The sequence below is a fragment of the Parambassis ranga genome, chromosome 18 (assembly GCF_900634625.1).
Source record: "Parambassis ranga chromosome 18, fParRan2.1, whole genome shotgun sequence".
NCBI classification, from domain to species: Eukaryota; Metazoa; Chordata; class Actinopteri; family Ambassidae; genus Parambassis; species Parambassis ranga.
Genome location: NC_041038.1, coordinates 3,895,762 through 3,918,038, shown reverse-complemented (window position 1 = coordinate 3,918,038; position 22,277 = coordinate 3,895,762). Strand labels below are relative to the sequence as shown.

The window sequence follows — 22,277 nt, the reverse complement described above, 5'->3', positions numbered from 1 at the left end:
ATCATACAGGTTGATGTGTTTTTCAGAATATGGAGAGGAGTGTGTAACAGTGCAGCAGAGCAATATGAGAGTAATTTCAGATTCACAATTAAACCCTCCTCAAGTTTAAGAAGATGATGATGTTTAATATGTAGACTTTTCTCTCACCCACTTATGGCCATTATATTTTTACAGACTATATTCCTGCAGTGTAAATGCACCATATGCAAAATACTGTGTAAAATCAGTATTTATTTCCCAATCTTTACTGGCACAGTTGTACATAATATAGACTTCTGTTTATGTTAGCGGGTGGTCTTATCTGTTTATACACAGCAGCTTTCTCACATGTGTACACAACAACCATGTGTACGGTACCTTTATTTGTCCAGCTTACTTCTTAGCTGCTATGTTGAGCTGTGTGTGTGTGTACATTGAGTGAAATCGTCTATATGTCTGCACACACAAATGATTCCATCCACTCATTGTAAATACTCACAACACAACCAAATACACTGCAAGCTGCTAAAATGACAACAGAACTGTTTCTAGCGGGCCTCCAAAAACAAAACAAACTAAGCTGGGATGAATTTGTTGTCACATTAGTCCTCAGTTTTTCGCTCATTCCTATTCTGTCAGTTAAGAACATCTGGTCCTCTGGAAGTATTTCTCTTGTTGTTGTAGCTACTTACAGTGTTGTTGTAGTATTTGTAGCTCATGTGTGACTGATAAAGATGTTTTTGTAATTTTGTCTGTCAGCGTTCTTGGTCACAGTCCCTCAGGCTTCAGATACTACAGCAGAAAACAAACATCAAAAGGACCATACTATGATCAGTCATGATCTCATCATGCCTTATGAAAGTTTCGTGATCGTAAGTTCTCCTCTAATATTTTTTCTAATGTTTTTTCCTTCTATTATCCCCAGTTTTGGACCTTCCTTTGTGCCAGGACACACAGGACTCTGATGAAAAGCCTTCAGTGCCCTATTATCTCCACCCTAACCCTGCCCTCTGGAGCCCCAAAACCCGCCGCTTGGAGGTCAGTGTCATTCCCCGTCCTCGCCCTTCCCCCATCCGCCCCCGCATCGACCCCTGGAGCTTTATTTCAGCCGGCAGCGGGACCTCAGGTGGCGGCCGCAGCCCAAACCGCTCAGACAGCAACCTCCTGGCCTACCAACCCTCGCCCACTAACCCATTCACCAACTGTGACCCCTTCCCCTCTCCGGACTGTGATCCTTTTGCCCTTAAGGCGGATCCCTCAAGCTGTGTGGACTCAGCCTCACCATTTGACCCATTCTCAGCTCCCTTCCCCACCTCCCGTTCTGCCCCGTGCTCGACTAATGGCTCCCCAACGCTGCCCTCATTTCGCATAGCACCCATCAACACTGCTGACTCTCCCCTCATTGACTTCGGTTGCAAGCCAATGGACGGCACCAAAGAGAGGGTGCACCCGCGCAGGATACTGGGGCTCAAGCCCTTCAAGTCTCCGACCCAACTCAGAGACGACCGGTTCTAAGTCCAGCTGTGGCATGGATGTTTAAATCCCAGGAGCACAGTCCAGGACCATTTCCAGTGCTATATCCAACAGGGATTTGGAATCTTTATAAAAAAAAATGCACATTCATCACTTGACCCACTGAGGGAGGTTTTCCCATGGGAGCCCCAATAGCCGCAGGTCTTATTTATACACCAGTCTGCCGCTTTGGAAACCAGAAAGCCAGTGAAAGCCAGTGAAAGGTGGTACATTGAATTGTGGGATAGCTGCCTGTGAACCAATTGCTGGTGCCCATTTTTTTTTCTTCCTCTCTATTTCTGTTTCCCTATCCCTTTGAAGGAGCAGAATACAGATCACTAGTCCCATCTCCAGATTCTATCAGACTGCTCATATCACCTGCTTTCATCTCCCCCCTACCTTTGAAGCATTGTGACAATGCAGAGGTGGATAAGGCGACTTGCACAGCTTCATCTGCCTCTACCTCTCTGCAGACTGAAAGCATTCAGGACAATGGAAAATTGGAGTGCCTTATTTCGTGAAGTGTTTTTAATATATATCTTTTCAAGGTTCCTTGAATAGTTAATCTGGTGCGTATGGAAGACGCTATGAATTTGGCTTAAAATTTGCAAATCAGCTTAGCAATGCTGTGTAAGAAAATGTCTTCTGCATGTGTGTCTAGACTCATTGTTCAAGGAAAGCTTACTGTTTTTTTTAACTGTGTCTGCCTGTTGCATTATGGGAGAAAGCACAGAGTGGATATTCTAGGCCGCTCATGAAATTCAAGACAAAACCATGACCCAGGCATTCCACTTGGAAGCAGATAACATTCCAGTCACATTCTCTGGGAAATGCCAGGGATTGGACAGATTCATTCAGCTGGCAGGCGACACAGCACAGGAAACAAGACGGGGGAGCCCTCTGCATTCCCTTCATATGCCAAAGAATGCCACTGTGACAGCGTAAGGGCTAGGACAAAGGGTGTTTGCAAATAAGTTGTTTTTACCTCTACAGAGTGCCAGATTGGGCTGTGGGTGTGTGCTGGGGTTGCACACAGACGATCAGAGATTATATTTAAACAGAATTTAAATTTATTTTTTGTGGTTAGCTATTTAAATGTAATCCATACTGTCTCATCATCTCCTCTGAGCACCAGAGTTGTCACCAGATGAACCAAAATTACCATCCGAGTGAAAAAGCATTGAAAATCATTCTTGGTTGTCATTGTTGGGCTTCTTGCCACGAGAGAGACAATAAGATTATTAACCACTTTCACCCTATTCATGAAGCTAGGAGATGGTTAGCTTAGCTTAGCATAAAACTCCAGCTGCCTAAAAGAACAATATTCCACAGATCATTGTCATTACAGTTGTCACAACAACTAGCTGAGGATGTTGGATGTCACAAAAAAAGTGGTCATCCACATAACCCTCCATGAAACCACAAACCAAACTGGATATACTCTGGATATCAGTGTCTTTATGCTAAGCTAAGCTAACTGTCGAAATATCCAAACTACTCTCTAGGTTTAGGTTAGCATTAAAAACCCACTGCAGCAACAACAACACAATATCATCACTGATGTAAAACAAGAGGCAGCTGCAACTCCTTGTGTATCAGGGTGTGCGTTTGTTGTATGCATTCTATTGAAGGCTGAACATGTAAGCACCTGAAAGAGACCCACTGACTCGTGACTTACAAAGTTGTCCTGTTAACTGCAGCTTTACTTGAACGTTACAAAGTACAAATACTGATCGGCTCCATCGCTGACACCGTGTCATTGGAAGACAATGTCAGCTTTGTTCTGAGGAGGAGTGAAAACCTCGTCTCCAAAGGGGAAAGCTTTGTGATTAGCCTAATAATCCTATTGCCGAACAGAGGAGGCTGATAGTGATAATTAGCCTCTTGATAAGAGCAGGGAGCATTAACAAAGCTCTCAGATATTTGGATAATTAATTTGCCCTACGTTCCAAAAATGCCCTGCATACTCAGGAAAGGTATCGACATGCTTTCTGCATCAGCTTACATCTTGTGATTTGTTGAGCCTTTTTGACCGTGTTTCTCTGTTGTAACTGGCTACCAGACTCTTTATAGTCTTAAGCTGTTTGGCATCTGTCATAGTTGTCTGGCCTTCTCTTCTTTTTGACTTCCTGAGGACAGTTTTGCAGAGCACACACAGTTCAACTACAGCCAAGTTTCTGGGGGTGCATTTGTTCTGGAACAGAGTCCATTTACAGAGGGGTGCTCATTTTACAGAGGTAATTTAGTTTGAAATTGAAGCAGGAGTTTTACTGTGTATTTCTTGTGCACATTCATGTGTCTGTTTGTCATCTAGGAATATTATTCAGAAGCAGCACAGAGGCAGATCTTATCTTTCTATCTAATCAAATGTTTTTGATTCACATCTGAATGAGAATTTTTTTTATTGCTGTTTTCAGTAGCCACTGTTTTAAGCTAAATGTAGACATTTCTTCTAGTACAGTAGATCCACGTGATGTAAATTCCATTATCAGAGAATGAACACAAACCTCTAGATGTGTCTCAATTCTTTGGATTACAGATGGGTGTCCTTCAGATAGTTGTCTCCACCTTAAAACATTTTTTTTAGTTTAACTCTAATGTGTATGAATATTTAGTTGTGTTTTTGATCTAATCAAAGCAGAATAAGCGGTGGCGTTGCTTTCATTTCCTGTTTCATGACATGCCGCTCCTGTCACCTAGCAACCTCCCCACTCATTGGCTATTAAGATTTCCGTTTGCGGAGTTGTCATGACCACTGGAGCACAATGAATCTTGGGACATGTTGGTGATAAGTCTGTGTATGTAGCAGCCAATAGATGTTTGTTTTGATATGAGAAAACAACTTTGGCCGCAAAGTATGCAGAGCACCTTTTGGCAGCCTTGTTGCTTGGAAGGATTCTTCCCCTGAATTGAGACACGGCTTCTTTACTGATATTAACTTGTATGTGCCGACCAACATTTTTTGTGTCTAGACCTTAACAGACGACAGCTGTGTATGCAACATATAACTACAAACAACTGTCTAAAGAGAGGCTAAGCTCACCTTAAGATGGGTTGAATAGTCCGTCGTCATGGTGAGGTATGAGCTAGACAAGATGCTCAAATCGACCATTGATTTTCCTTGAAATGTCAAACTTATAAAAGCAGTTGTGTCATGAATGACATTGTCTACTGTCACACAACCACACATGTGACAGAAAGATGTAAAGAATTTTCCCTTTGGATAAAAAGTGCAGAAAGGCCCATCTAGATGCTGATGCTCTCTGCATCCTCTTCACCGTGAGCAAACCTATGAGGTTTAAGAATTTGTCTCCCTCAGCAGTGTTCCTACCTTCCTCCACTCACTTGTCCTCTCTACCAAACATTTTACAGACATGGCAAGTGATGAGTTATTACCTTGTCTCCTCGTGTCAACACACAATGCCACAAAAGCCATCTTCTGATAGTCATTGCGCTCGGGTAGATATTATTGTCAACAGAGTTCTGTAGAGCAAAAAAAAAAAAGAGGAGGAAATTGAGATGATTGAAACCTCTCAAATCACATCACAAATCTCTGTGTGTCGAGTATCCACTTCAACCTGTCAGTCATGTCTTGGCTGTATGTTCTCTCAGTAATGGACTTTAATTTGCTTGCAGAGCTGCTGCTAATAATTGACTACATAGAGAGCAGCTTGCAGTGTCTGCTGTGGCCACACTACTACTGCAAAGAGATTTTTTTCCTTCCTCGTTGAGGAGGTTGAAAAAGTGTGTGTCTTTTCTTTTTACACAAAAACCTCCTGCCTCAGCTCTTAAAGTGTAATCTTGCAAATGTATAGTTAGCCCACTGAGGGAATAAACGGAGGCCCTGTGTGGACAGTGATGTCCGCTTGGTGGTTTTAGCTGTCAGATTTAGAAACCATAGCTGCCATTTGTCTGCTAGAGCTGACAGCTAGCACTCCAAATAAGAAAGTCCTGATGAGTTGTTTGTGACGCTCCGCTCTTCCAGGCATCGCTCCAGTCACTGCAAATCACTGTCCTCAGTAAAAACTGACAGCGAGCTCTGTGGGCTGATATCGGGCCACCAGCGATCCGCTTTCAGCCCGGAAGCGGCTGCGGCAGGCAGCAGACGTGATTTGATGATCTCAAATCAGCAGTTCAAACTCAAACTATTGACCCTAATCAGTGGATGGCCAATGGGCAATACATTACATGAATATTATCTAATGAGACAGCACAATGAAGAAACCCAAGGCCCTGACCCTCATCGTGCTGAGAGGCTTTTCGTGAGCAACTGTTGTGTTAGAGAATTTCAGAGGTGAAAAATCAGAACCATATATCAATACAGGAAAAAGGTGAAAATAGAGGTAAGAGTGGAAAGTGCTGCTTAATGTAAGCATAGAATTGGGGTTCACTTATCTAATGTAATGTTAGCATGTTAGCCAAATTTGATTCACTTATACAAATGTGTCCACAGCGGCCATGGGGGAAATCACATGAATCTTGAGGTTGCCATGTGACAATGACAATGTGGTGACGGATGATGATGGTGATGAGAGGCTGAATCTTATTACTGCACAGCCTTCTGGGTAAACTGCTCAGGCATTTTCTGGACATAGAAACGTGGATAGCAAGTCATCGTCGGAGCTGACTGTGTTTCTTAAATTGCTGCAGATCCAGTCAAAGCATGTTTTTGACCTTTATGGTTGCTAGGGAAATTACAGAACGATTCAATAAGGCTGCCTGAAAGAGAAAAAAAAAACTGATGCCGAACATGTGTTGTACTTTATTGATGAAATTCTACCTTGGTGGGTCAGTGAAGAGTAAATTCTAAAATGACACAATAGATGAACTGGCATTTCAGTGCCTTTCACCCCATTTACCTTCACTGCCTTTGCTTGCCAGTGTTCAATTAAGCGGATGTTACAAATGTACCTGGTTTTCAACCTTGTTTCAGTTGTCTCACAGCTAGCTGTCAGCTCCAGAGACACATTATTGTTCTGGCTCATATTAAACCGAAACACCTGCCCAAGCCTTTGTTTGGCCTTAATAGGCCGAGACCAAATGATTAAATATGACCTTTGGTGGACCGTACAGGAATTGCACATCCCAGTAGGGATGTGGACAAAAGCCATGTCTGTGCGGGGTACTGCCAGGTGTGTAAGCTAATTCCTCGGCCTCTGAAACCTGTGAATATTTTTCCTAATTCTTTTCAGTCTGCACATCCAAGGTCACCATCTGCTGTCCCCCTTTTTTTTCCAGCCACGACGGAACACTGAATGAATCGGGGCTGTAAAAGAAAGACCAATTCGCTTCGAAGACCTTACAGAAAGCTGGTGCTCAGTTTAGAAAATAAACATGGATTTTTTCTATGAGGTTATCATGTCTAAGGCCCACGTACTCATCCCCACCCTCTACTCGACAGCATACAACAGTTGTGATTATTGTTCTGTCTGGCTATTGACACTCAATTACCTTGTGCTCTTCCTCAAATAGAAGCTGTTCAGTGTGTTTCTAGAGCGCTGAATGAGAGCGCTGCAAACTGGCTGAGTAAACATCCTTCAAAAAGGAATGTGCAAAGTGAATAGTTATTAGGATAGCTGACATTTTTTTTAATCGTGATGTCTTATTTTAAGCTGGTCCTACATGCAGAATACAAACGAGAAAGGACAAGTGGGAGACCTTTTAGCTTCTCTTTAGTTCGGTTAGCTGCTACTGGTGCTCCTTGTACTCTTCTGTACAACAACTAACAACCTTGTGTGTCTGTGACTGTGAAGTCTGTTTACCCTTTTTTTTGTTTTTTAAAAAGTACAAAACGATCAATACAATTTAACAGTTGCAAAAGCTAAAAAAGCACTTGCCAGTCACCTTTTAATAGTTAATTGAATTCCCAGGTAATCCCTTATGTGATAGTTGAACATGTGAAAGAATAATACGTCACTGGGCCAAGGATGAAACTGTGACAGACAGGTGCATTATTCTAGCATTTGTTACCAAATCAATGCTCAACTTTGAATGCCTAACTGCTTACATTTAACCTGGTTAATGTCTTCAGAGTCTCAGACATAGAAGTATTTGACTGAAGCTCGATGGTGTTTAACAGCAGGTGGTCTCTTTCAGGTGCTCACGCTTGGGTTTAAATGACTGAACTCTAAATGATCCACAGAGGCAATTTGAAACGGTTTGGATGGTACAAATCCCCATGACTCAAATCTCTTCCACTCACAGTACTGTAAAAGCCTTCTGACAGCTGCCTGCCTGCCAGCTCTGGACATTCACTAAACTTAATATACAGGGGGGAAAAGTGGATATTTATAAATGGCCATCTTCTTCTTTTTTTTTTACACACTGGATTAAAACTATTTTAAGATGGCCATGGACACAGTCTACATTAGGATGATGGATTGATTGCATTCATAGGAACTTTTATAGGTCTTCACTGGAGTATTTAAGATGTATGGGTGCTTCACATGAGGAACTTTACATTCCACTTCTCCAATCTGACCAAATGTGTATAAAAAAAAAAATTAAAATCATCTCTCGGAAGCCCCAGTGTTTTTGTGTGTAGCGATAATGTGCCGAGTGGAGCTTGAAAATTCAGTTGCAGCAAAATCCTCAACCTAAATTGCAGCCTAATGTCCCCTTGGGGCACCCATACTGAATTTTTATGTGCATAAAACTGCTAGATAGAGATGAGGCATTTGTAACTACCTTAAGGTAGCAGACACGCTCTGCCTCCTCTCTGTCTTTTGTATCTTATTTGCTTTTATTGTTACTGTTCAGATTCATTTCCATGTCTATTTTGTGTTTCATTACGACCTCGGTGATGTGATAACACAATCGTTGCATTGCCCTGGAAGCCATTTTTTACACCTCTCTCCGAACTGAGGTTTTGCGAGTCTTTGGCTTTGACAATTTTTTTTTAAAATTTTTTTTTTTGCATTTTTGTGAAAACCTCGCACTGGGCTGGGCCTAATCAACTGTTTTTATTGTGCGTCAAGAGGACTATTTCTGTATACAGTATGTGAAAAAAAATGTTTTTATTTCTCTTGACTATTATAATGGTTTTTAACCTGTGGAATAAAAAAACAAAGGAAAAAGCTCAAAAAGAGATGAGACCAAATAAAATGTAACACTCCTGACTTTGGTGACTTTATTTATATCTAAACTGCCTCCAACAGAAAACATGTTTTTTTTTTTTAAGTAAGCCAAAAAATAATAATAATACTATGACTGACCTTTTTCCAAGTTTACTGTAATTATAAAAAAAAAATTGCCATGTTTGATGCCAATTAGGAGAGCACTGGAAGGCTGGAGTGGACATCTAGTAATTAGCTTCCTTGTGTTGTTTTATTATGAAGTTATTATTTTATGTTGTCAACATCTTAATGGTTACCTCTATAGCATTGTAATTGTTGTGTTGTTAAGAGAAACATATTCTGTGATTATATAAAAGTGGTTTTGACAGTTGGTCATAAACAAAAACACAAAAATGTGTGTAAACAAGTTTTATGACCAACTGTTGTGTATTGTGAAGCAGTAGAAAAGAGTTTGCCCTGCTGTCATGGAACTGCAGACGGACGTCATATTTTGACAGACACAAAACCAATACAAAGATGCCTTTTCCTTTTGTGAACAAAGCAGAACAACAAAACAGACTGTTGAACAAAATAGATATTTGTGATACATATTCGGCGACTCGTTAAAAAAAATCTTTTGTTCAGATACAGTATCCTAATGCACCATAGAGAGGCAACCTCTCGCCTAACGTGGTGGACCATCTCACTGTACAAAAACAAGGGTCAAAGGTGAGAGACAAATGACTTTATTTGTGATGGCATATAAAACTTGGGGCTCTGCAGATGGTAAACGCACATGGCTAAACATGACCAGGTTCTGTTGGTAACTCATCCACCAGAGTTGGATGCCGGGCTTGATCCCATTTTTCTTCTTCACCCAGTGGAGATGTCACCTCTTCAGGGAGCAGCCGTAGACTGGGTGAAGCCTCTGCACTGATGTGGATGTTGTGAAGACGGACGGAATGCAAAGCTCTTAATTAACCTGTTGGTTTGCATCCCTACCCCATACTTATGGTTGTGAAATCTGAGATCACAACTAGAAATGGGGTTTCTCCATAGGATGGCTAGGCTTGCTCTCCCAGGTCAGGTGAGTAGTTTGAAATCTGGAAGTCAAGGTGTAAGTTGGTTCAGGCACCTGATAAGGGCCCCTTTTTAGAGGTTTACAAAGCATGGGCATCTGGGCAGAAACCCCAGTGTCACACCAGAAGCCATTGAAAGGGATTACATTTGGCTGACCTGGCAGATCCCCCAGGAGGAGCTGGAAGAAGGTGCTGGAGACATGGAGGTCTGGATATCTGTGCTCCATGTGTTGTCACAGCGATGTATTAAGTGGTTTGGAAAATGGATGGATGAATGCATGGACACCCTAAACCTGTGGGTGTCCATGCATTCATAGGTTTAGGTTGTCCATGCATGGTCACCTATGGGTGACAGAAGGGTTGTCCATCCCTATAAACAGTCTATTGTTAAATTGATACTGGATTTTGTTTTAATTGAGAGGTATACAAAAGATCAAAAGGGTTCATCTAGTGTGGGCAGCATAGAGCATTGCAACAAAAAGTGGACCAACCTATTGAACTTTTAATGAAATGGCAGGAAAAAAATCTGTCCATCTGTACTCACTGCTGTGGGCCATTTTCCTCCAGCTGACAGCTCCTTTTAAAATTAAATATAAAACAACGTCAACCATGCCACAGAGGTGGAAGGAAATATTCTGTTATTACCATATTACGACATCATTTCACATCATTCACGGCCCATAAAATGGAATGAGGACTAGCCTGCTTCAGTGGAAATAATGGTTCTGGATGTGTGTGTCTTCTATTTTTGTGACAGTGAAGCTGTGTGTGTCAGTGGTGAGAGACCTGGGGCTTTACAGCTACATGACAGGTGACGACAGGGTGACGACAGGTCTACTGTGTGTGGGTGTTGTTCACTAATTTTGGGCCCCGCTCTTTTTTTTTTTCCCCTCTCAGTGTGTTAGTGCCTCATCAGAGCAGATGGTGTATCTCTTAGATCGTGAGTGGTAGACAACAGAGTGCAATAGAATGGGTGTTTTTGGTCCCATACTTAGTAAGATGTTAAGTTGAAATGATGGTGAAGCCATATTTTAAGGCAGATCAGAGACTTCTTACAGTCACTATGTACAGTATGTGTCTGTGTTCTAGACTGCAGATATAGTCTGATATAATACAGCAGAAAGTGTAAAGGGTCGCCCAGAGCAGAAGCAGGCGAACACAACCAACTTCAAATATCAGATCTCTCCTGAGAGAGGTCATCATCTCAAATATGAATCTCTTTGAAGAAGCGTTAGGTTCGGTGTGAGGTTGGGTGGGTGGAAACAACCAGACACGGCGCCACTCTTTTACTACGCTTCTCACCCTTTTCTCATCGAGGTTGTCAGTCAACAGGATAACACAGAGAATGGGGAATCAGCAGCGTCAGCGAGGACGTGATGGAGAAACTCTCTGCAACGCCTGACCCTCCTCTACCCCGGTGCAAGTCTCCAAGGCTTTTGTTGCCATGGACACTGTGAATGAGAGTCTGTAAAGCGCAGTGTGGCTCTGCAGTGCCTTCACACACAGAACACTCTTTTTTTCCCCTTTTCATTTAGTCTCTTGAAATATGTGTGTTTATATAATGTATGTCAAAAACATTCTGTCCAATATAAACATAGTAAAAAATATAATTAAAAATGTATCCATGTGTGTGAGTAAAAGCAGCAGAAGTTGATTTTCTGGCACTCTTGGGGGAGCAGAGCTGTGCTAGCAAACTATTTCCTACGCACACATCCAGCAGACACAGAGCAATATTAGCATTAAATTGGAATCGTTTTCTCCGTCCATCTGCTTAGTATGTCCAATATTGACTCTGCCTTTAACATGTTTGACTGGGTAGTAGCAGCTCCTGGGGGAAATGTCCAGCTCTTTATAAGCTGGGCTGTATGTTTAACATACAGTATATGCCATCATTAGAGACAATGCATTTAACATTTCTGCATAATTGTCCAGAAAAATAAGTCTTTTTTGTTTCTTCACAACTCAAAACATCCTTCTCAGCATCATCATCTACAGCGCCGGGCGGCGTCAGATGTTCTAATTTTCAGCTCAATTCAGTAATCAAAATCAGACTCCCACTAGTCTTCTCTTCCCCAAGAGACAGGACATCTCATCAACATTAATGAAGAGTGAGAACAAACTTTTTTTTTGTCAGCTGTGTTTGAAATGAAACAATTTGGTCTGGCGGAGAAGCAAAATAACACAAACCCCGATGTTTCCACAAGAGGTGATTAAACGTGATGCTGAACTTGGAGCCGTGCAGAGGAGTGTTTTCAGATGTTTTTTTTAGGCTGCAGAGATCGACATTGTTTTGCCCATTTTTATGTCTCTCAATCAGGGAATTGCCACCTTTTTCCTATTCATTTTCTTGATTATAGTCGCAAGACAAACAAAGAGAGGGGGGTATAAATATGCCCCGGGGTTGAGCTAATCCTCATAGAAAGTTAATTGCAGTTACTATAGCTGTGTGTTTTTAAGTTGCATGTTAACCTTTGGATTATTGATTTTTATGCAAGCAGGTAATTAAAGTTAGTAATCTAACCATTAATATGACATTTAGATATAGGCTTCCAGAAAGGTCACAGAGACAATCAGAAGATTTGTCCACTATCAGAAGCCTTTACAAGCTTCTGTGAAACCAAAATGGGGAAAATCCAGTACCAGCGCTGCTACTAACGCTCACTCCTAGAGTGCAATCCACATCTCAGCGTGACCAGTCTGCAGCCATGCACAATCCTGCACTTTCTAAAACATTTGTTGTCAGGAGTCCACAGGGAGCGGGTCATAGTGCACATAGTGGTCCTGGATTTATCATAGTTGACAGTGTTTATGAGCCAATGCTTAACTTTTGGCCAATAAAAAAATAACACGGTATGAAAGTAAGTAAAAATAATATTACCTGACTTCGTTCGAGTGGTGAGCCGTGAGGGTTTTGCAGCCTCAGGGTCTGGACAACCTGCAGCGACAGAGCAATCGATGGAATAGCAGGACACACTGTTAAATAATATCAGAGCTGGGTTTATCAACAACACATATTTTCTGAAAGTATAAAACCGGGAGCTAATTTTATGCCTGCAAACATGATGTTATAATATGTGTGTTGACAGTCTCTCTTTTTTTTAACGAAGTCTTGAAGTGGAAGTAGCCTCTAGGTATGAAAATGCAGAAGTGCTTTAAGCTGCATTCTTTATAACGTCCAGCAGGGGCAAGATCAAGTGTTTTCAAATGATTCTACTTCCTGAATAAGTTTATAATCTTGGTTGCTAGTTTTGTTTATTTGTTTGTTTGTTTTTAACACAGGATGATATTTATTTTATAGCGTGGCTACTTGATAAGCAAATGGGTGTGCACAGTGACATCATCTTTACACACCACCACTGAAAGGCACGGTTACTAGCAAAAACACTGCATAGTTTGTGTGCATAAAACAGCAACATGTCCACACACAAAAGATAAACAGACTGTGCAGCCATCTTGGACTGTGCAGTCACAGTGGAGGAAGTTATCCGTCCTATGTAAATTATGACTATTCCACACTTTTTAGATGAGTAAAATCAGCACTTACCCTTTAATTCGACCTGACGCAGCAGACAGGTTGAGTGCGTAACGCTGCTGCATACATGTAAGTGAACTAATTAGCACAGGGGTTTCCCGGTTGACTTCAGCAAGAAAAACAAACAAACAACGCAGAAACACGTTTATAAACAACATAGGTCGTGGAGTTAAAAGTCCCGGAGCGGGCGGAGGTGCTGTTTCTGCGGAGCTGATACTGATGCTAGCTAAACCACCTGTGGGGCCGTGGGAGCCGTGAGCTGAACCCCAGCGAGCCCAATGTTTGCACCCAGTGTGAATGAGGTCCGAGAAGAAGCAGCTCTTCAAGGTAAGACAGCTCTCTCTGTGCCCGTGGTCAGTATGATGCTACAGTAGGTCAGCAGAGCAGATGTAAATATTTTTGAATATCATATAGCCTATGTACATTGTTGATGTGTGTCCTGTGTGAACACGTGACTGCAGGCCTGTGTTGATTGTTAATAAATCTAAATCATTAATACTGAGATGGGCACATGTGTAATGCATTCTTTTCATTGTGTATTCATCTTTGATGATGCTGCCATCAATCATTTGTGTCACTGGAAAAGATAATGATTATGATTTCTTGAGCTTGCCTGAAGTAAATAACTAAACTTCATGATTTGTCCTTCAGACTTAAGCTTGGTGATCAAAAGCAAAATACAAAGTGGCAGTGTCATCGATGTGTATAATATATGATGTTAGACGTGGCTCAAGGTCTGTTGGGGGTAACGGTGTTACAGCTTATCCTTGTTTCTTAATGCTTTGACATTGATATATAACCTGCACCGTCAATCATCTGCTCACTATTATAGCATACATGTTATTAGTCAGTTTATAAAATGTACTTATTCACACAGTATACACTTAGGTGTTTAGTGTTTTGGGGACATCAACAACTCATATCCCTGCACTAAAACTGTCCTTTCATAGTTGCTAATAATATTTAAAGCTTCACCTTTTTACTTTTAAATTCAAGGCTTCCTGTGCTTTAACAGTAAAGTGTTTCCTGATGAACATCTTGAGGAGGTCACAAACATAAATTACAATAGGGCCTTCGCACCACTCGGTGCTTGGGCCCTAATGATGCTGTTAATCAAATCAGTGAGCTCTTATTAAATATGAAAACATATGAAAGGGTTCCAATATTATTATTTTTTTTGTGTTTGTCATTGGCAGTGGAGCTTGTTTTTCTGCCCCCAAAATGTTGACGTTAACATTTGTTTTATGATTTTGGATCCAAACCAATGGTGTCTCTCTGTATCTGATGTGAAAATTTACAGCCTGGTGGTGCTGAATGATGCACTTGAGGAAAAGCATTAAAAGCAATGTTCTAGCCCTGCACATTTCCATAACATAATACAGTCAATGGCTGTCAGCGGTATCTTGAATTCCATTTATCTTTGACGTATATCCCATCAACAGTCATAATGCAAACTGTAGCTACACCACTCCTACACCGACGCTATCCATAACATCTCTGCTATTTCCAGCCCTTATGTTGGGAAATGTCAGCTCCTCAGGCTTTAAATCTGTTATGTGCCAATCTGATGTGTGATATGTGTTCACACAGCCAAATTACACAAAGTGCTTTTGAGAGTAGCGAGTGAGCCATAGCAGCAGAAAAAAAGCCAGAAGTCTGATAACGGTGGCTTAGAGCAAATTGACACTGGAACAAAGATGTCCCCAGCACTGTTCTAAAGCAAGACATCTTCTACCAAGGATAACAGAGTTCAGCTCAGAGGGAGACCAAATTTAGACAATAATTATATCTATTATTCATGGGAGCTAATTTTCATGCTATTGTCATGGCTAAAAACAAAACATTTAGCTGTGCCATTCATGTGAAAAGTCTGTATGTTAGTGCGCATGTAACCACTAGAGGGCAGTGTGTTGGTATAGTTGCCTTGCCATACAATTAGGCTACATGGGACCCTGTGCACTGTAATATTTGTTGTCACAGTCCTCTGCCATTTCGCCACTGTGGTTCCCAATCTAACCCTGACTGGGGATTTCATATCAACAGTGCATCAGGTCAAAGGTTGAGCATGTGTCCCCCCCCCCCCCCCCCCCCCCCCCCCCCCCCCCCCCCCGCTCACACAGAGCCCCTTTGATGATGAGCCGCAGTCAGAAATAACTCACTGCATGGCGGGGCTGACTAATGATGTTTTTAGGGAGAGCAGGTCCTCCCACCACAGAGAGCAGCACATGTAACTGAGGAGGGCTGATTGACAGATTGAGATCATGGAAATTACAGACAAAGGGTCTTTATGGAAATCTGTGCAGAATTAAAATATTACTCCAGTCCTTATCATAACCAACAAGAAGGCAGCCTGAGAAAAAAAAGTCTTTTAATTCCCACCATTCATACCAGCTTTGCAAACACACACACACACACACCCTTAATAGAGAGACTTACACCTCGAGGTTGGGATATTTGCCGCTGCCGCCTCTGACTGATCAAAGATTCATTTTGCAATTCGTCTCAACATGTCTCACCTGTCTCCGTGCCAAATTGGCCACTGTTCTTGGTCGCTTTTGACAAGCCTGTATTGTTGCATAAAAAAATCTGTCCCCTCGCTTGATTTCACAACTAACCCGTATCAACAGGAACATGTCCGAGATAGGAGCATGAAGCGCGCGCCAGCAGTGCACAAACAATTACAAAACACAAAAACATGCCCATTTTGTGGCACCCGATAAGAGAACCCTGAATAAACGTGCCTGCATGCATGAAAGACTTGAGAGAGGGAGCGAGAAGCGTTTGTAGGGTAAATATTGCGGTTGGCCTTCGTGCGTGTACAGAACAATTACATGCTTCATTGTTGTGACAAAAACGGGCTCAGACAGCAGCTATTTGCTGCTAATTCAGCTTGAGAAGTCCCCAGCAGTGAGGGGAGAAATCTCATTGGATACTGTACGTTAGCTGCTACATTACAGTTCCTGCAGGCTGCTAGTAGCACAAGAACAGCCAATATTTAAAGAGTGACAGGGATAAATGACTAATATCTGAACATAGGACTGGTCTAATTGCTGGATAGTGGATTCATTGTGTATGGTCGGATCTTGTGCTCAATTTCCTGATGGTTGTTACTCATAATGCAAACTCACTTCAACCTGCTGCAGCAGCACAGTGAAGACAAGCTATTTCAAAGGCTCATAAGTTATCTCCACTGTAATGGATGAGAATAGCAGACTGTCTATAAATCAAACTGTCATTATGTCTCCCCTGAAGTTTTGTTTTCCTAAGAGATGATTTTCTTATGATGAAGGGTCCATTAGGACAGTGATGCAGTTACAATGATTTTTTTTTTCTAATCATGGATGTGAGCCCAGAGTAATCAGCAGGTCCACTCATTGAAAACACAATATCTGCTCTTGATGTTAATCAGGTAGTCAGTCATCAGCCTAACTCCAGTGTAACATTAGCATACGAACTGTGATGAAGCATGAAATATGAATGAGTATGACCAAGATTGGGGTTTTGGAAAGATTATTAAAAAACCTGAAACAACTTTTTTTTTTTAGGTGAAATATAATATGGAGAAACTTTTATTTCCATTTACCGGTGCTATTTCAGAAATGTGTTTACGGACTAATAATGAGCATTGATATGCTCATTATTTTGATATGTGTGACAGACATTCACCCTGTCAGTAGCAGGAAAATAATGTATTTTCCAAAGACTGGCTTGGCCATTTAGTGTGGTTGCTAAAGGAGTTGTCAGAATTTTTTTAGATTGATATACACCTTTAAAGATAACTTGAAATGGGTATTAACTGTACAAAAGTAATTATTCTTTACATTTTGTGTTTATTTGGTTTGTTGGTGCTGAATAAAACCATGAATCATGAATGCATTGAGCAAAAAAAGAGTAAAGAGTAAAAAGAGTAAAATAAGTCTGCGTTCCTCCAAACAGAGCTGGACTAGAAGTCTAAATATGATGATATCATCAGCAGCACCAGTAAGCTGTGCTGCTGCAGAGGGCTGATGGTGCAGTTAATTTTTCTCCCTGAGTCTGTGTCTCAGAGGATTTCAGAGTCCATATCGTGATTCATGACCAGTGGTGGTGCAATTGAACATTTTAAGAGGAACCAGGGGTATACAGTAGAGCGTAAGCCTTAATAAATGGTGTTCTTAAGAGCCATTCATAGCCTGTCCCGAGCAGGCAGAAATGATGACGGATCGGTTTTCTTTGCTGTGCCTCATTTCTTATCCAAATGAAATCCAGGAAGTCCATTCATCCCCCTTAGGAGATAATAAATTGGTTGAGTTGTTGGCTGTATAGACCCCATAAGTTGACCCACCTCTGTGATTTCTGTATGCTGTGATCCTTTAACTTCCTCCTATACAGTCCCTCCTCCTCCTTAGACCTTTGCTGATATGAGTTGCATCTTAAAGCAGTTTAGAATAGAATAGAGTAAGTTATGTTTACTCATTCAGTCACTGCATATGTACAAATAAAAGAAATAGCATACCTCACTGAGTGCCCATATATTCATCATAGGATTGTTGTCTCCTCTACTACTATGATTCATTGTTTGCTGTTCCTGCTTGCAGTGGTGACTGTTTGATGGGGCCTGGATCCAATCCCAGCTTTCATTTGGCATACTGGCTAGTCTCAGTACACTTAAACTGAGCACCTGGACCAGTACTCCTATTTAAAATCAACATCTTAAAGGGCATACCTGACTTTATTTAATGGCCAAATGCAACAGGAGATGCTGGAGAAAAATCAAAACATTTTTTATTACAATTAGTATTCCATCTGTCTCTATTCTAGCTGCGGGTGAACATTCTAAATACCACCATAACATAGTCACTGGCATCCATGCAGCTTTGTACCATTTATCATGCCTGTTTTTCCTGGTACATTCATGACAGAAAAGAAGTGAACGGTTAATCCACTTAACCACAACCCCAGGCATCTTAAAATGCAGAATATCTGCCTCACGGTTGTGTGCTTCTGCCAACCAGTCAAGTTGTAGTTTACATCCAGGCTTGTGTAATATACTGTGTGTACTGGAAGAGGGGAGGCAGCCTTTAGCAGATGACAGTAGACTGATTGCACTTGTTAAACAGTTAGGGGTGATTTTATCTCAGGTCTATAATGTGTGATTTTTGTCAGGTATGTTATTAGCGTCTAAAAATACATTTTTAATTCCAGTGAGTTTAATTATGTTTTTGCTGTTAATACCGCTAATAAACACACCCCATCACTTTTTTGTGCAGCAGGTAGAGGAGTCTGACAACTCACAATTAGAGACACTGAAGCTTTTAATGAAGCAACACTCCTTCATGTCTTGTAGCATGTGAATGTGGTGTGTTTACATCTGGAGGTGATCATTAAATGTTTGAATAAATGGGATCCCAGGAGACTCTGTGTAACGTCATATCTTCATCCAGATCCAGATACATGACAGTCAGGGGGAAAAAAGCAAGAGAAACAGGGTTTCAGAATCAGAATCAGAATCAGAATCAGAAATACTTTATTGATCCCAGGGGGAAATTGCTTTCATTCCAAGTACTCCATGTATACTCAAAAAGACAGAATTACAAATAAGGCAAAGTAGTAAGCGTAAAATAAGAATAAAACCTAATAAATTCTAAACAATAATAAACATTCAAGTCAAGTCCTGGCAAGTGAAGACTAAAGTCATATATAATACAACTTGTACCGTGTGCAGTAAAATCTTGTCTGAATAAATCCAATATGGATATGATTACAAGACAGTGTGTTCTGGTCTCAGAGGGAGGTGTTGTACAGTTTGATGGCCACAGGAAGGAAGGACCTCCTGTGGCGCTCAGTGGTGCATTTAGGAGGGATCAGTCTGCTTGCTCTCCAGGATCCCCTGCAGCTTAGACCGCATCCTTCTGTCTGACACTGCTGTCAGGGAGTCCAGCTCCACCTCCACCACATCCCCGGCCCTTCTGATCAGTTTGTTGAGTCTGTTTGTGTCCGCTGCTTTCAGTCTGCTGCCCCAGCACAGAACAGCAAACAAAATGGCACTGGCAACCACAGACTCATAAAAAATCCTCAGCATAGTCCGACAGATGTTAAAGGACCGGAGCCTCCTCAGAAAATAGAGGCGGCTCTGGCCCTTCTTGTAGAGGGCTTCAGTATTTTTAGTCCAGTCCAGTTTATTGTCCAACACCACTCCCAGGTATTTGTAATCCTCCACAATGTCCACACTCTGTCCACTGATGGAAACTGGAGCCGTCTACCTGGTGCAGTCTACTGTTGGGTAGGCTGCTGTTTAATATAGATAAATTAATATAGGCAAGTTATTTTGACAGTTCTAGTGGATCCTAAATTAAGTCCTCAACAGTTCAATCTGTCTCCGGTGTTTCACTCCACAATGTGACAGACTGAATAACAGCGGCTTTGTTATGGGATGTGAGTCACTCCCAGTGTGAGTATGCTGCCACAGACACAGAAATGTGTATGCCATTAGCTGTAGCTAATGGTTTGAGTCAGCCATAAAGCATTGCAGTACAGTATGGTGGTTGCTGACAGAAAAGAAGGCCCAGAATCAGGCCCTGGGAGTGACGGATTGAGTTTCATTTATGAATTTTTGTTTGCAGCATTATGTACTGGAAACACTGCAGTGTCATGTTCTCCCAAAGCTCATTGATTGCCCAACATCAAAAGGAACTAGGGACCTTAGAATCCGGCCATGTTGCAACTGGTGTTTTGGTGGCACGAGTAGGACCGAGACATTGTGACTGGTCTGGAATAATGTTACCACTTGGAGTACCAAGGAGTAATTGGACTTTACATCACTTAATTTAGTGCTTATAAATGGCAACAGCCAGTAACACCACAGAGGTTGAAAAAGATGAAGTGAGATGGGAAGTCTTTCTGGCTGCAAACAGATCTGACTGAGATGTGTGTGTTTGGTAAAATACTGTGATAATCAATCACAGTGAGAAAACACAACGGCAGTGATATTTCTCCTTTTTAAGGTGTAATTCAATATAGCATGCCACAGTTTATCCATATCCAGTCCTATTCAGCTTGTAAATTTCATCATTCCCGGCTGCTGATGTCGCTCGTGCATTTTCATTTCACTCACTTGTGATATTTTATTGGGAACATCTTAAAAAAACATTGAGATGTTAGCTCAAGCCATTACGCCTGTCTCTGCAGAAATGTGTGTGGTAACAAGTGTATGTGGCTGAGATATTCAGGTCAAAAAAGGGCTGCACACAGCCGGAGTATTACCAAATCATTAATGTCTCCATCAGCTCTATTTAGGATCATTTTAACAAGCATCACTTCTCTGCTAAATTAGCATGACGCTGTACCTTTTGCTAACTAACTATACTTTGACAGTATATACGGTATATATATATCTATATATATATATAATGTGTATAGCCACAAATAGTCTGTGTAATCTTAGACCATCTTAGACATCTTAGATGTCATACAAACATAAAAGCATAGCTGAAAATTATGTCATGATGCATTTTGAACTTTGTCTTGATCCCATAATTGAACTACCGGTATAGTGAATATAGATAGATATAAAATCCTACTCCTCTTGTTGCTTTGAGCGTGGCCTCGTATGTGCTCTGCTAAGGGTCACAGCTGTCAGAAAATTATGCAGGCTTGCACACAAAGAATTGCAGCAGGATATTATTAAACATACTACATCTGGCATTTTTATATTGGAATATGTGTATGTAAGAAGTGTTCTGGCACACTGCTTTAGATGTAATATTGAATCTGGAAGTCTTAATTCAGCCCATGTGTGAATACAGCAGGTGTGAAGCAGAATTTGTGGAGTGTGGCTGATATTGACTCGTTTACATGTATGTATTGATTTCCATTGTTTTGTTGATCTTGCAGATATGCAGGATTGATCACACTCAGCGTCACCATTGAGCCATCCTCAGTCATTTAAAGCCAAATGAGTCACTGATAATTGTAGAGAAAAATAAAGAAAGAATGTCTCTACTTGTTCGACCACACAGTCCAACCCGCCTGTCTTACCACATTAAACTCAGTTTATTCAGTGCGTGTTTAATTGTAAACACACAACTTATACATCTAATGTTTAAGATACTTAAAGAACAACATGCCTAGTTTGTCAGGATTTAAAACAAAAATGATTTTTTTCCTTAATATATTGGATAACGTTGAAATATTCACTTGCTACTGTAACAGCTGATTTCACAGTATGCAAGAACGTCCTGCTTCTCAGCCTGGCAGGTCTGCAGTAAAAAGCTGAGACTCTTTCCAAAAAGCTCTTCACCCGTTACACACATTCATTAGCCCAGATTGAGAGCAGGGTAGTAATGAGTGGATCCTGGTAGTGTGATAGAGCTGAAGTGTCTTCAGAAGCAGCGAGTTCAGCTGGATGCTGCTTCAGTGCCACAGCCGTTTAATTAGAGCGCTCTATAATGGAGCCCTATCTGGAATAGGCCTTAATGAGCACCTAGTCATTCTATGTGTCCTTAATTTGTTCCACATAACTGAGGCCATGAATAATCTCAAACTGTGAATGATTATCAGAGGCCGATGGGGGTCGGGTGAGCAGGGGATTATGGGTGAAGTGTGTTTTGGTTATGTACACTCACCATAGAGCGCAGCGCTGGGTGGCGGCGGTGGCGGTGGAGTGAAGCTCTCAGGTGTGGACAACACAGGTTATGCAAGCCTCAGAATTGACTTTACATTCCCCAAACACATGCACACAAGCATAAGGATGATGGTTGCCATAGCAACTGGGCAAAAATAGCAGGGGAGGGACAGTGGCACGTATACATACTCATCAATACGCAAACCCGCACAGAAGCTCAGTGATTTTTTTTTTGCATTGCCTCAACCTGTTTGTCTCCTCCCCTCTGACATCTCCCCATCTTTTGTTCGTCTCTCTCTTTCACACACTTGTGAAACGTACGTGTGTACTGTATGTGCGTGAAGGTAATACGGTGACAGCTAGATTGATAGGTGAGTGCAGTGTGTTTGTATGGCTTTATTCCAGCAGCAGAGATTTGGAGGCAGCTACCTGTTCATCCATCATCCTCCTCTCTGCCCTGCAGTCTGGATTCTCTCTGCAGTGACAACCACACGCACAATGCTTAGTTCCTTCTATAT

The 22,277-nt window shown here is 41.5% G+C and overlaps 1 protein-coding gene across 1 annotated transcript in view; it reads left to right on the top strand.

Annotated features, from left to right (window-relative positions):
• LOC114450582 (mitogen-activated protein kinase kinase kinase 11) overlaps positions 1-4,494 on the top strand; it is a 35,080-nt gene extending 30,586 nt beyond the window's left edge. Inside the window, exon 10 of the mRNA XM_028428683.1 lies at positions 905-4,494. Coding sequence (XP_028284484.1) covers positions 905-1,494 — 590 coding nt within the window. The 3' untranslated portion in view covers positions 1,495-4,494. The remainder of the gene's footprint in view (positions 1-904) is intronic.
• Positions 4,495-22,277: the final 17,783 nt, after the last annotated feature.